The 14,227-nt window shown below is 40.0% G+C and overlaps 1 protein-coding gene across 12 annotated transcripts in view; it reads left to right on the top strand.

Moving 5' to 3' along the window:
- Mllt10 (MLLT10 histone lysine methyltransferase DOT1L cofactor) overlaps nucleotides 1–14,227 on the top strand; it is a 140,836-nt gene that overhangs the window by 64,951 nt on the left and 61,658 nt on the right. For all 12 annotated transcript variants that reach the window (XM_031369092.1, XM_031369094.1, XM_031369093.1 and 9 more), the window contains one exon: nucleotides 11,270–11,365. In XM_031369092.1, the coding sequence (XP_031224952.1) occupies nucleotides 11,270–11,365 (96 nt within the window). The remainder of the gene's footprint in view (nucleotides 1–11,269; nucleotides 11,366–14,227) is intronic.

The following is a 14,227-nucleotide window of genomic DNA, read 5'->3' on the forward strand; positions in this document are numbered from 1 at the left end:
TTTTTTTTTTATTCTAAGGATTTAGTAAGACTCGGGTCTTGCTTTTGCTGGGTACATAATGAGCTATATATACCCATAGATGCAAATTTCAACACCATTCTCTTTAGGTGCTCAGTAGCAGTCTACTTAAAAGCTACAAGTTTCTGATAACAGTCTTTTAAAAATCATTTATTTATTGTACCTTTAATTTTTTAAACATCTACTTTTAATGATGATTTTAAAACGCTTTAACTTCCCTTGTAGCCCACCACCCACCAGAGGTAGTGGAAAAGAAAGGATACAGGGGAAGTGGACATGTTTAGAAAGGTTCTTTGGAGCAACTCCCATCTGTGTTGTCAGGAAATCAGCAGTTCAGATCACAAGTCAGCAGCATCAGCTCCATCCATTTGCAAACACTTCATGGATACAGCAGCAGTCCAGTTCGATAGTGTGGGGATAGCAAACTGGGATCAGCAGCGGTGGCACTACCCAACAGAGACAGTCAAGACTAAGCCGAATGAGCATGAGTCAGCAGGAGGGACCAGGGCCAACAGGAATGCCAAGAAAAGTTCTCCTCTGTGCCTTTCTTAGTGAAGATCAGCTAAGATGTGAGACCCATAAGCATTGCACTGCTAACTATAAGCAAGCCAAGCTCAGCCTTCATCACTGTTCTATTTACATCAGCCAAACATCACATGTTCTCCACTGGTCTGGCCTCAGCATGTGAGTCTGTCTCAGCTGACGTCACTCTGCCAATCATCCTGAGTCCATGGAAGCAGCAAGAAACTGCAGCCCAGCACCAGAAGACTTTGGTACCATTTCTCTCTGTGGAGTCCCAACAAATGCAGCTCAACTACACAGTGTAAGGCAGACGAATACTTCTGTGTTCTTGGCAAAGAATGCGTCATCACGTGCCCTTTCATGTGCTTGCTTTAGCAAAACATCCTCTCTGCTGTGTCTGCTTCAGCTAAACACTCTTCACATGTTTGCCCCAACAAAACACCATCCAAACGACTTTCCAATGTGTATGCACGTGCTCCACAGTTCCCAAGGACAGTTTGCTGAAGTTGGTTCTCTGCCTTCTGCTTTGTGTGGTCTCAGGATTGAATTTAGCTTGTCAGGCTTGATGGGATGTCTGTCCTCTTACCTGCTGAGCCATCATATCAGCCTTGTGAACAGTCTCCCTAAATTTGCCCATAAATCACATCTTCTGAATACCCTGTAAATTTTGCTCACTCTAATCACAGCTTTTATTTTGAGGTCTTATTGTTGTACGAATATCAGTCCCTTTTTCTATCTGCAAATCTTATCATTTACCTTTACCAGCTTGATGTATTAAATTTTATATTAAATTTACATGGCTTAAAACTACAGTAAAAATTGTGGTCTTGTACTTGTTTATAGGTCAGCAGTTAGAGTTTAACACCTATTTTTAACTCAGCATCTCTCATCCAATTTCTTTCAAAATGTTAGCTTAAAGTTGGAATTTGGAGGAATGAAGATGAGTGACAGACTTGTGAAGGCTTCAGCAAAGGGAGGGCATCTTTAAAATGCCTTATCGTGGGTTTTGAAGCTGCTATTAGCAGGAATTTCTGTCTAATGGATCATCATTCTCTTAGGATTCCCTGAGAATATGTCAGTGACGCCTAGTCTTTTCTAGTGCAAACAGTTTAAGAGAAAAGCAACCATTGCCAACTTTTCCCTTTCTGAACAACTGCATTTTTGTGGGGTGGCTGTGATAAAATAAATGTGATATAACATTTTTCATTTGATTCTTACTGTTGTATTCTCACGTGTTCTACTGCCATTCATACTGTCAATAGTCTCATTTTTGCAGTATATATCTGTTGGTACCATTAGGTCAGTGTTGGTCAGTGAATCACAGGCATTACCTAGGGCCAAAGGTGTTTGGAGACTGAGATGGTTAATTTTAACAGCCAACTTGACACAATGTTGAATCACTCAAGAAGGGGAATCTTAGTAAAGGGTTGTCTAGATCAGGTAGTGTTTGTGTAGGGATTTTCTTAAGTGCATTGAGTAGGAAGATAACTGCCCATTGCCAGTGGCACTCTTACATAGGCATTGGATCCTGCATTTATAAGAATGGAGAAAGTGAACTAGTGCTTATTTTCATATATGCATTTATTGCTGTTCCGTCTGACTTAATGTAATATGCCCATCTCTCAAACTTCTGTCTCTGAAGTTATGATTGACAAAGTAGTTTTTAAGGTTTATTCTTTCCATATCCTTTTAGCATTTTGCTCTACAGTCTCCTTTACTTCAACAGTGTAGGTTCGAATCTACCGGCTGACTAGGAAGTGGAGTAAGGAATGCAAAGAGAAATTAAATGTCCTTTGGATTTAGTGCTAAAGAAGCTGTTGGGAAGTTTCAAAATGGTGACTAGAGCAGAAGCTCATTGAAGGTTGTAGACAAATATAAGACCAGGGTATAGTTTGAGTAACTTAATTCTTTTAGGATTCTTAGATACGGGGCTGGAGAGTTAGCTCATCGTGTAAGAGTACTGGCTACTTTCCCAGAGGACGACCCAAGTTCCATTCCCCACATCTATATGGTAACTCCAGTTCTAGGGCCTTCAGCTCATTGTTCTGGTCTCCATGGGCAGTATGCATGTGGCATATAGACATATATGCAGGCAGACACTAGTACATACAAAAAAATAAAAATAAGTAAACATTAAAAAGATTAGAGGACTAAAAGGAATCTTAAAAAACTTAGATATGAAAAAAGGTGTGTGTGTGTGTGTGTGTGTGTGTGTGTGTGTGTGTGTGTGTGTGTGTAGAAAATACTGTTGCTCTAATTTGGTCCAGAGAGAAGAAAAGAAGCATGAGGGTAAGTTAGCTTCCTTCTGGAAGGTGGCGCTATGTACAGTGGTTGTAAGGATAATGAAGTAGGTAACCTTCAAGATTGTTCATAATTAGAAAGTTGAAACTGATGAAAGCAAAGCCAGATTTATAGAAAACATTGGAGCTAAGATCCAAGAAGGCTTATGACCTTTTTTGTTCCTGATGTTATTGTGTGTTCTTTTTTTTTTTTTTCTAGACAGGGTTTCTCTGTGTAGCCCTGGTTGTCCTGGAACTCACACTGTAGACCAAGCTGGCCTCGAACTCAGAAATCCACCTGCCTCTGCCTCCCAAGCGCTGGGATTAAAGGCATGCGCCACCACAGCCCGGCTTTTTTTTTTTTTTTTTTTTTTTAATAATGTCATGATCATCAGAAGATACTGGCTTGACAGACATGGTGTTTGGTAGGGCCTTCCCTTTTACAATTCTTTCAGTCTTCTGACTCAGAGCTGGTCAGTGTAGGCATGCATTTTTTTAACCTGCTTTAATAAGTGTTCAACCTCTCCTCTAGCCTACTGCCCACCAGAGGTAGTAGTGGAAAGAAAAGTTATTAGGACATAGTGGGGAGTAGACCTGTTTAGAAATAGTTCTTTGGGCCGATTCCCGTGTTTGTTGTTCTCAGTCCAGTCCACTAGGAAATACCAAACATGAGTGAGCAGCTGCAGACCAGTCCGCTCAGCAGGCGTCACATGAACTGTTCAGTCCAGAGCAGACTTCGAGCTGAAGTGGAAACTTAAGGGTTCTTAGGAAAGTCAGTTGTGTTGGATGGTGTTTTGCTGGGGCAAACTTGTGAAAGAGTGGTTTCCTGAAGTGGACACAGGTGAGACTAAGGCAGACTCGTGAAGGAACATTTCGCTGAAGCAGACACAGCAGAGAGGATGTTTTGCTAAAGCAAGCACATGAAAGGACACGTGATGACGCATTCTTTGCCAAGAACACAGAAGTATTCGTCTGCCTTACACTGTGTAGTTGAGCTGCATTTGTTGGGACTCCACAGAGAGAAATGGTACCAAAAGCTCCTGGTGCTGTGCTGCAGTTTCTTGCTGCTTCCACGGACTCAGGATGATTGGCAGAGTGACGTCAGCTGAGACAGACTCACAATGCTGAGGCCAGACCAGTGGAGAACATGTGATGTTTGGAGGGTATAAATAGGACTTGATGGACAGTGAAGGAGTCTGAGCTTGGCTTGCTTATAGAGCTACTGTGCAATGCGTTGGTCTTGTCTTTGCTGCTGATCTTTGCTTTTCTGAGAGATACAGCTGAGAACTTTCCTGGTGTTCCTTCGGCCTTGGTCCTTTCTGCTGACTCGAGCTGAGGCTGAGGCCTGACGCTGGACCGCTGGTACATCTATGACGTGTTTGCGAGTGGATCTGAGCTTCCACTGCTCACCCGTGAACTAAACTGCTGATTTCCAGAGAATACAGGTGGGAGTTACTCCCAAGAACCTTTCTAAGCAGGTCTACTCCTCCCCCTCAACCCCCCTTTTCTTTTCTTCTACCTCCTTAATGGGTCATTGGCTACAAGGGAGGTTAAAGTGTTTTAAAAACCGCCATTAAAAGTTGGAGTTGAAAAAATTAAAGTTACAGTGAAGCTCACCAGCAGGCTTTGGTCCATGGACGCGATAAGAAACTGCAGGAAACTGATGAGAAATTCTTTGGTGAGTTTCTCTATATAACGTCGTCCATGAAGCTCACAAAACAATGTAAGGTGGACCCATATATGTGTGTTATCAGCAGCGAGGTGGAACAAAGCTAACTGATACTTGAGCTTGCACTGTCTGTGGGGCCATATTTAGATTCCTTCTAAACATCGTGTGTGTCTGCTCCAGCAAAACATCATTATGTTTTTCAGACTTTAATGACTTTTCAGAGAGAGCAGAAGTTTCCTTTTCTGGTCAGTTTTATTTTAGCAAAGCAGTAGCTAGCATATTGATAGTTTGTGTACCATTCTTCAAGTCTTCATTACCATGAAAAGTGCAGAGGTTCAGTGCTAGCTATTCCTGGAGTCTGTGGCATTAAAACAAAGCGTGGGCTTATGGCACCTGAAATAAAAACATGGATGCCATCTATTCCTATATACTATTCTGAGTTTTGAGGCTATTGACTTTATATATAACTGTGAAAAGATTGTCTAGAAAAAAATTGCTTTACTTGAAAGAGTATGCCTAGTGAAATTACCACATCTGACTTGGAACCAGGGAAAAGAGTTTATTTAATAACTAGCTATTCAGACATATGAGATTTAGGTAGAATTGTTTCTATACATTATAATGAACAAATTCAAGTGACTTTATATAGTGTTTACTTTCTATTCACAGCCAAATCCAAAAGTGGACTTTTTGATTTACAATTTTTTTCTAAATAATAGATCTGCTCTTGTTCTTCCGTATCTTCCTCCTTCCCTCTCTTTCTCCCTCCCTCCCTTCCTTCCCAGGACAATTTTAGTAGATGTACTAATTTGCTTTCTGTTGCTGTGATAAATACTGACCAAACCAAGGTGGGGGTAAAAGGGTTTCTTTGGCTTACAGTTCATCATTGTTGCGAAGCCAGAGTAGCCAGTTGGAGGATGGAACTCTTTGGCAGACCATAGAAGAACTCTGTTCACTGGCTCCTTCCTAAGCCTGTATATTTAGTTATCTTCTTTACCTGGAAGGATATCTCTCTAGGAATATCACCACCTAGAATGTGTTGAAGACTTCCACATCAGTCAGAAGTCAGTATAATTAAAGAAAATTGGCCTAAAGGCCAATCCAATGATGATTATCTCCTCCTCTAAGGTTCACCTCATCTTAGGGACTCTAGTTTATGCCAAATTGATGAAAACTAGGAAGGATAGCATAGTTTAGGAGAAAAATATAGTATAGGTTAGGTGAAAAATCCTGGCAGTATCCAGAAGAGCTAGAGAATAAGTCATGCCTTTTAAGTCATCTGTGGATTAGAACAGAACCAGACCATACCAAAGAATGGAGGTGGGCTAGTGAATGGTGGAAAGAGCCCCAGGCCCTGCCTTTTAAGAACATTGCCCCTCCCGCTGCCATACTCACTTGTATTGCTCTCTCCTAGCGTTTGCATACTGCCTTGTTGGGTAGACTTTGGGTTGGACCTAGAAGTTCCATACACTTCCAGTCAGACTATGATGGTGTGCACCTAGTATAAATGGCTTTATCTAACCTCAAGGGAAGCTGGATAAATTTTCATGTTACATATCAGCCCTGAATTTGGTGAATAGTGGTTATCTCTGCAGCCTATTTTGGGAGCTTAGTTTGAGACAGGCTTTTATATAATAGGTCAAGCTGGCTTCAAACTTACTGTGTGGTCAAGGAAGACCTGAACTCTTGATTCTTCTGAGTCTATCTCCAAGTGTGAGATTTTAGGCTTATACTACACTTTTCTAGCCTATTTTTTTATTTTTATTTTTTTATTTTATTTTTCTTGGTTTTTCAAGACAGGGTTTCTCTGTGTATCCCTGGCTGTCCTGGAACTCACTCTGTAGACCAGGGTGGTCTTGAACTCAGAAATCCACCTGCTTCTGCCTCCCAAACGCTGGGATTAAAGGCATACACCACATTGCCCAGCCTCTAGCCTATTCTTGAAGCCTTGAATAATTACAGAAAAAATTTTAAAAGCAGAGAACATGTTAAAAAAAAAAAACAAACCCGTTTCATTATCAGTCCAAAATAGCTATTATTACTAGTAAATATTGTAGGATTTTTTCTATGTATACACAGATTAAAGAGAATGGTTAGATAAGAATGTTAAGATGAATTAAATAGTTGGGAAATAGATTATTTTGATTTTCAAGTTATTTTTTTATTAAAGAAATATAAGTTCTTTCAAGATACCTTTAAGGCTAATGATAGAAATTAGAAAAATAAAAATATTATAAAGGTAAAAATTTCTTTCTATTTTGGATTCTTTAAAGAATGTATGTGTGTCTATGTGTGTCTGATTTTATGTATGTACACTGTGACCATGTAGGATCCTGACAGATTAGATCCCCAGAACTAGAGTCTGTAGACTGTTGTGAACTACCATGTAGGTGCTAGAAATTGAACTCAAATTCTCTTTAAATAGTGGGAACACTGAAATCAGGGTGACTGAAAGAACTGGGTGTGGCCCGCGCAGTTGTCTCGCCAGGAAGAAGACACGTGGACACTAGGATCCTTCTGCAGCAAACGTTTATTGCCCTCATCCAGAGGGAAAAAAGGACCGAGCCAATAATCGGCACTGCTTATATATACCACAGCGCGGCGTGTCTGCCCATGATTGGCTGTTTGCTCATCACCTCACATGTCGCCCCAGGATGGGCCGGCGATTTGGCGTCTTTTCACTCTACGCATATGCGCAAACAGTTGCTTACCAGGAGTCAACAGTGGAAGTAGGCGCCATCTTGTCATGGCGAATGCCTCTCCAGCTCTACCGCTCTCCACAACTGGGAATGCCTTTTTCTTCTTTTTGTGTGTCCATAATTTGTGTATATATATATATGCATTTGTGTATGGAGGCCAAAGGTAGAAGTCTTTCTTGATTAATGTTTTTATTTTTTTTTTATTTTTTTTAAAGATTTATTTATTTATTATATGTAAGTGCACTGTTGCTGTCTTCAGACATTCCAGAAGAGGGAGTCAGATCTCGTTACAGGCGGTTGTGAGCCACCATATGGTTGCTGGGATTTGAACTCAGGACCTTCGGAAGAGCAGCCAGTGCTCTTACCCGCTGAGCCATCTCTCCAGCCCCATTAATGTTTTTATATCGTCTGAGGCAAGATCTTTTCAATCAAAACCTGTTCTGTGTCCCTGCGCAGGGAATAATAAGGGGGGGGAAAGTAGCCCTCACCCCACAAGAGCTCTGGTACTCTGGCTGGGCAGACACGGGCGGAGGCTACCTGTGCTCTCCACACTGCCTGGGTGAACTTGTGGCTGTTGGAAACCACTATCCCAGTCGGCGGGGAGTGGAGAGGGCACAGCACCTTGGGCTCTCAGTTTTCGACATCGTGCAAGAGATGAGAACGAATTGGGGTGCCCGGTGTTGGTTTGGTGGTTCTTCTGTGGGTGTGGGGCGAGAGTTGTCCTTGGGCTTGTCTGGAGGCTGGAGCTGGAAGACTTTTCCTGCGGGAGATTAGAAGCGGCTCTTTAGGGGAAGGACTAACACATTGCCCCAGCCAGCGGAGGGCTGGAGGGAGGGAGAGGCATACACACAAGAGAAAAGTATAGGCTGTCCAGGGCCGCGTGAAGAGAGGGGGAGAGTGAGCAAGAGGTGAGAGTAGAGAGAAGAAGAGAGAGAGGGGAGTGGTCAAGCAGCCCCTTTTAGGTTAGGCTATCTTTCTGTTCCCGGGGGCAGAGCATAGCTGGCTGTGGTCAGTTGACTGAGGGTGGAGTCCAGCCAGAATACTGGGAGCTTGGGGCATTGTGTAGCCACAGGATAATGGAGTGAGGGCTCAAGGTGTCAGTGGCTATGTCTGGGGGACAGCTTTACTGTTCCGTCCCTTGTAGAATTCTCTACTGGGTCTTGGAGTAAGCCTCAACTAAGAGCACAGACTGCCTTTCACGGTCCAACATCAACCCAGAGCTTACCAGCTGATAGAGCTAGTCTGATTAGTCAGTTTGATCTGTTGCACATTTAAAGGAAAAAAAAAATCTCAAAAACTAAAGAGGTTAGGTATATGGGTATTTTGCCTGCTTGTTTGCCTATGCACCATATGCGTGCCTGATGACTGCAAAGGCCAGAAGAGGGTACTGGGTCTCCTTGCACCAGAGTTAAAGATGGTTTTGAGCTGTCCTGTGAGTCAAGAATCCAACCTGGGTCCTTGTGAAGTTTCCACCTATACACATTAAAACAAAACAAAAGAAAAGAAGACAATAGTAATTAAAGGTACTTGTAAATTATAAACAATCTTAATTTTTAAAGAATTGTTTATTAAAAAAAGAATTGTAGGCACTGAGAGTTGGAAGTGACACTGTCTCAACTCTGTGGTTATAACAACAAACTCCATGTTCATTTTCATGTTCTTTTCTGTTTTTTCTTTTTGCATAATTTTTTTAAGAAATTTTTTTATGCACAAGTGTGCTCTTCTTGAGTGCAGAGATGGAGTTAATTTTCCATTCACGATGTGGTTCTCTAGCATCAGCCTGACAGTGAGCATCCTTACTCACCAAGCCACCAGACATACTTCTTCATAACATTTTAAAACAGAAGTCACCCTAGCCATTTTCTTACTTAAGATGGTACTCCTTACAGTGATCCTTAATAATTATATAAAAATTTCCCCCAGTGCCTCTGCTGGACACGCAGGGTGTTTCCTTTTGAACCCATTGCATGTATGTATATCTATTTTATATATTTCATATCTTTTATATTTTAATAAGTTATATACCTTTATATTTTTATACATTTTATATATTTTATATTTGCTTAATTTTTAAGATTGTGTGTACTTCTTTTGATGAATTTACAAGGTGAAAGGTTTGTGAATACTTGCCCAATCAATGTTCTTTCTACATTTTTTTGTGGCTTAGTATGTGTGAAGCCATGGATTTGCTCTCTAGCTCCATATAAAATGTACACAGTGATCAACATCTGTAATGCTAACAATGGGGAGGTGGAGGCTGGAGGATCAAAAGTTCATGGTTCCTTTCTAGTCCGTACTGAGTTTGAAACTAGTGTGGCATATATGAGATTGTCTCAAAAGTTAATTACGTTAAAAACCGAAAAGAGGCCAGGCCATGGTGGCCCATGCCTTTAATCCCAGCACTTGGGAGGCAGAGGCAAAGCAGATAGATCTATTGAATTTAAGAGCAGTGTGGTCTACAGAGTGAGTTCCAGGCCAGTGTGGTCTACAGAGTGAGTTCCAGGCCAGCCAAGGTTACACAGAGAAACTATGTCTCACAAAACCAAAAAAAGAGAAACAGAAAAGATAATGAACTATCCTGTTTTCTTAGATTTTGACTTTTATCCCTCCCACCCCCTACCCTCCCAGGTCTTTGGTCTGTAGTTTAAATTTTACCTTTCTGATCTCCTCCTGCTTTCCCCAGTGTAGTATTCTGGAACTATTACCAGAAACTCAAATGATTTAAGTCTTACTGTGTTTATAGTTTCTTGTTGCAAAGTATTAATGCTGTAGTCAGAAACAGTGGGTGTTTTTAGAATAATGTAGTAACAGCTTTATCCTTTTGTGTGTGTTTTATTCTGCTGGAATATAATGCCTTTTAGTACAGGCAAAGGGAAATTTACATTTCATGCCTTAGATGTGTTAAGTGGTCTAAAGGGTTAAATTTATATACTGGAAATATGTACATTCAGCTTGTTTGGTTCCAGATCGGGGACAAGGGGCTCAGGTAGGAATCTTCCATATGTGGAGGGCCTCCAGGTCCTCCCAGCATCCCTCCCTCAGTTCCTAGCAGGCATACCATGCCCTCTCCATAGGCTGGCCGCTTTCTCCAGACATTGCAGGCTCCCCCTATTCTTCTCTCACTTCTTTCTTCTCTAAATTCACCTTGTCTCTCTTTTGCCACTCTCCTGTCTGTCTCTCAGTGGTGACTTCTCTGGCCTCTTTCCTTGGGGGAACCAATGAAGTCATCCACCTGAGAGCAGTTTTCCAGTAAATCTCCCTTGATACATACTCCAATCTAGTTTGAATTGCTTCATTTTGCTAGAGGGAAAACAACATCACAGCTAACTGAAAATTTATACCCAATACCGAGAACATTTTTAGTATTGAAAAATCTTTGCCTTTAAATAAAGTTGGGATCTTAATATGTAATTTGTTGTTTACCCGAATTCCAAGTTTTACATTTAGGTGTAGGTTAGCTCTGTGGTTCATAGTAGGATTCCAAGAACCTTGGAATGCCAGTGGTCACCTGCTGCTTCCTTTTTTCTTTCATTTTCTGTTTTGCTTTTGGTTCTTTTGTTGTAATTAGGAACTAGAATCAATTGCTTTTTATGTAAGCTAGGGAAATGACTTTTGGCTTGCGTTTCTATGTCTTAATGTCTAATACCTGGACCTTAAACATGAGAGTGTGAGAGGTGGGTATGGTTGCATGCCTACAGCCACAGCACTGAGGTGAATGAGGCAGGGCTAGCTGCCCTTGCAGGGCTTACTCAGGGGCAGCCTTCTCTAAAAACATTGTGTGTAGTGATAGAGTATGATAATATATGTAAAGTACCCTGTAAATTCTAAATGCAATCTATAAAAGCAAACTTTTAACAAGAAAAATTGTATTTTGCTATTTATAAACATACCACATAATTACAGGCTTCAGTTATTGTTATTTATTCAGTTTTTTATTGTTATTACTTAGGACAAACAAAGGGTCATTTAAGAATTTTTTTTATCCATGACAACTGATAAAAAGGGGTGACTTTTTTTACAGAGGCTTTAAAAGAAAATTATGTATTATTTAATTTAAAACATTTACTTCTGTTTATTTTTAGAAATATAAAGAAAAGGACAAACACAAACAAAAACACAAGAAGCAACCAGAACCATCACCTGCCTTGCTTCCTTCTTTGACTGTTACTACAGAAAAAGTAAGATTGAAGCACCGATTTCTTTTTAATATATATATATATGTATATATATATATATATGTATATATATATATAAAATGTATATATATATGCACACACATATATATGCATATATATACATATATATATATGATAACTAGTGTAATGCTTCTAAGGAGATTTTCCTCCTCAATGCTGTGGTCACAGTGTCATCCACCTTGCAGGCCTTGTGTCATGTACTTAGAACTATTGCTTCCTTGGTCCTTTACACTGCTTTCTGTTTAGTCTTTACTTGTCTCCAAGGACTCAGTTTTCAGGTACCTGTAACGTTGAAATCTGTCTTCACCACATAGTAATTCTGAATTTATATGTCATTACTTGTAAAGAGGGAAAATAATAATTTAAATTGATTACTGTAAACACAAATGGTATCTGGTTCATAGTATTTAGGATATTAGGTACTTAAATTATCATACGATTAATATGAAAGCAAACAGAAGAGAGGTTGGGCCATTTGGAAGTACAGTGAATGAGGAAGTAGAGTGGAGGTAAGACCAGTGTAAAGGCCTCATTAATGAAGGGGCAGACCGCCAGGCAGTGTATAGACCTCGCTATGAAGGCCAAGAGAGCCAAAAAACTTGTCTTGCTAGTTTTTTGTTGTAGGTTGTTGTTGGGTTTTTGTTTTTTGTTTGTTTTGTTCTGTTTTTTTTTGGTTTTTTTTTTTTTTTTTTTTTTTTTTTTTTTTTTTTTTTTTTTTTTTTTTTTTTTTTTGGTTTTTCGAGACAGGGTTTCTCTGTGCAGCCCTGACTGTTCTGGAACTCAGTCTGTACACCAGGCTGGCCTCGAACCTAGAAATTTGCCTGCCTCTGCCTCCCAAGTGCTGGGATTAAAGTCGTGTGCCACCAACACCCAGCTCCAATAAATTCTTACATGCTCGTAAGCATCAATTCATTTCTGTTTTTAAATTTGTGACAAATTGAGCCTGGCAATTCCTAAAAAGTAATCTTATTAGATTGTTTACTTTTTGTAATTAATAGAAGACACAATTCCTTCTGGCCATCATTGTAAATAACTTAGGGTTTTAATTTGTAGCCTCAGCCAAACTTTCAAATGTGTGTTTGTGCGTGTAAATGTGTCCATGCACACGCCTGGGGTCTCTATACTCCAAAAGATTTTCTGTAGTTAGTGGGACTTTCTTCTGTTTCTTATTAAAGTATTTATAGGGAGGATAAAGAACACTTCCTTCTCTACACCCTCTCCTCTCTCCTGGTCGTTCTTCATTAATTTTTTTTGTATTGCTAGAGTTGGAATACCTATCCTCATTCATGCTAGGCTTTCCCACCAGTCCTTTAAGACTTTTTGAATGTAGAGCAAAGCTATTTTTGTAAAACGAATTGCTTTCTTACGTGTAATTTTTATATTTTAAATTTAAAAAAATTAATATCTTAACAAATCTTAAGCTTTGTTATAATGAAGCCAAAATATAAACTTTATCTATGCTATTTCTTATTAAAGGTCACTCTTAGCTGAGCACTGGTAGCGCACGCCTTTAATCTCAGTACTTGCAGGACAGAGACAGGTGGATTTTTGAGTTCGAGGCCAGCCTGGTTTACAGAGTGAGTTCCAGGACAGCCAGGGCTACACAGAGAAAACCCTGTCTTGAAAAACAAACAAACAAACAAAACAAAAAACAAAAAAAAATCACTCTTTTTGTTCTTTTCTCTGTATCTTCCACCAAAACAATTATATTTGCAAGTTAAGGTTTTCTTCTTAAAGCAGTCTTATCTTGGAGGAAATATAAATGCTAAGCACATGACCTTCTAGTATATTTGATACATTAGACTTTGTTATTTCTTGTTTAGTTATGATCATTACATAATAAGTTATACATGTAATTATAAAGATAATGATGAGGAGGGTGGGCAGACAGGGCCTCCGTGTGATGGCGATGGCCTGCCTGGCTAGAACTCACAGCATGCTGCCAGCCTCTGTATCCTGAATGCTGGGAGTAAAGGCATTCACTTCCACACAGTCTAAGTTATATTTTTGATCAGTTCTCATACGTATACATTAATTAAACTGTCACCACAGCTCTACGCAAATTTTCTCTGTAATGTCTTTTGTCTTCATTAGGGTTTCTTTTGCTGCAACAAAATACCATGAGCAGAAAGGAAGTTTGGGTAGAAAGGGTGTATTCAGCTTATACTTTCATATCACTGTTCATCACCAGAGGAAGGCAGGGCAGGAACTCAAACTGGGCAGAATCCAGAAGGGAGGAGCTGATGCAGAGGCCTTGGAGGGCTGCTGCTTACTGGCTTCTTTCCCATGGCTTCCTCAGCATGCCTTCTCTCATGGAGCCATTTCCTCAACTTAAGGCTCCTTCTTCTTTGATGACTCCTAAAAGGAGCCAGTACATATTTAATCTATCTCCAGTGTGTTTTCATTCCCATCCCTGCTCAGGTAAATACAGGTAAATCCCTGCATTTTGTAACTTTAAATTAACTTGAGTCCTTTACAAAGTTTAATAAGAGAAACATACAGTATGACACGTGCGAGGGAAGATCAGTGTTCTCCAGTAGTGACACGGGGCACAGTGACAACCAGCCTGGGACAGCTTCACGTTCAGGAGGACTTGACCAACATATAATGGATCCCACTCTTTTTTTTTTTTTTTGGTGAGCTTTATTGGGTTACAGTTTGGTGATTTTAGTTTTGGGGTATTCTATTGGTTGTATTGGGTTTTTGTTTTTAGAGAAAGAACTTAGGAAATCTGGCTAGATAGGGAGGGGAGAAGATCTGGAAGGGGAAGAATATGATCACAATATATTTAAATTTAAAAATTGTTTTAAACAATACAAATAAATTATTTGATTTGGTAAGTAT

This window comes from Mastomys coucha, unplaced genomic scaffold (genome assembly GCF_008632895.1).
Source record: "Mastomys coucha isolate ucsf_1 unplaced genomic scaffold, UCSF_Mcou_1 pScaffold15, whole genome shotgun sequence".
Taxonomy (NCBI): Eukaryota; Metazoa; Chordata; class Mammalia; order Rodentia; family Muridae; genus Mastomys; species Mastomys coucha.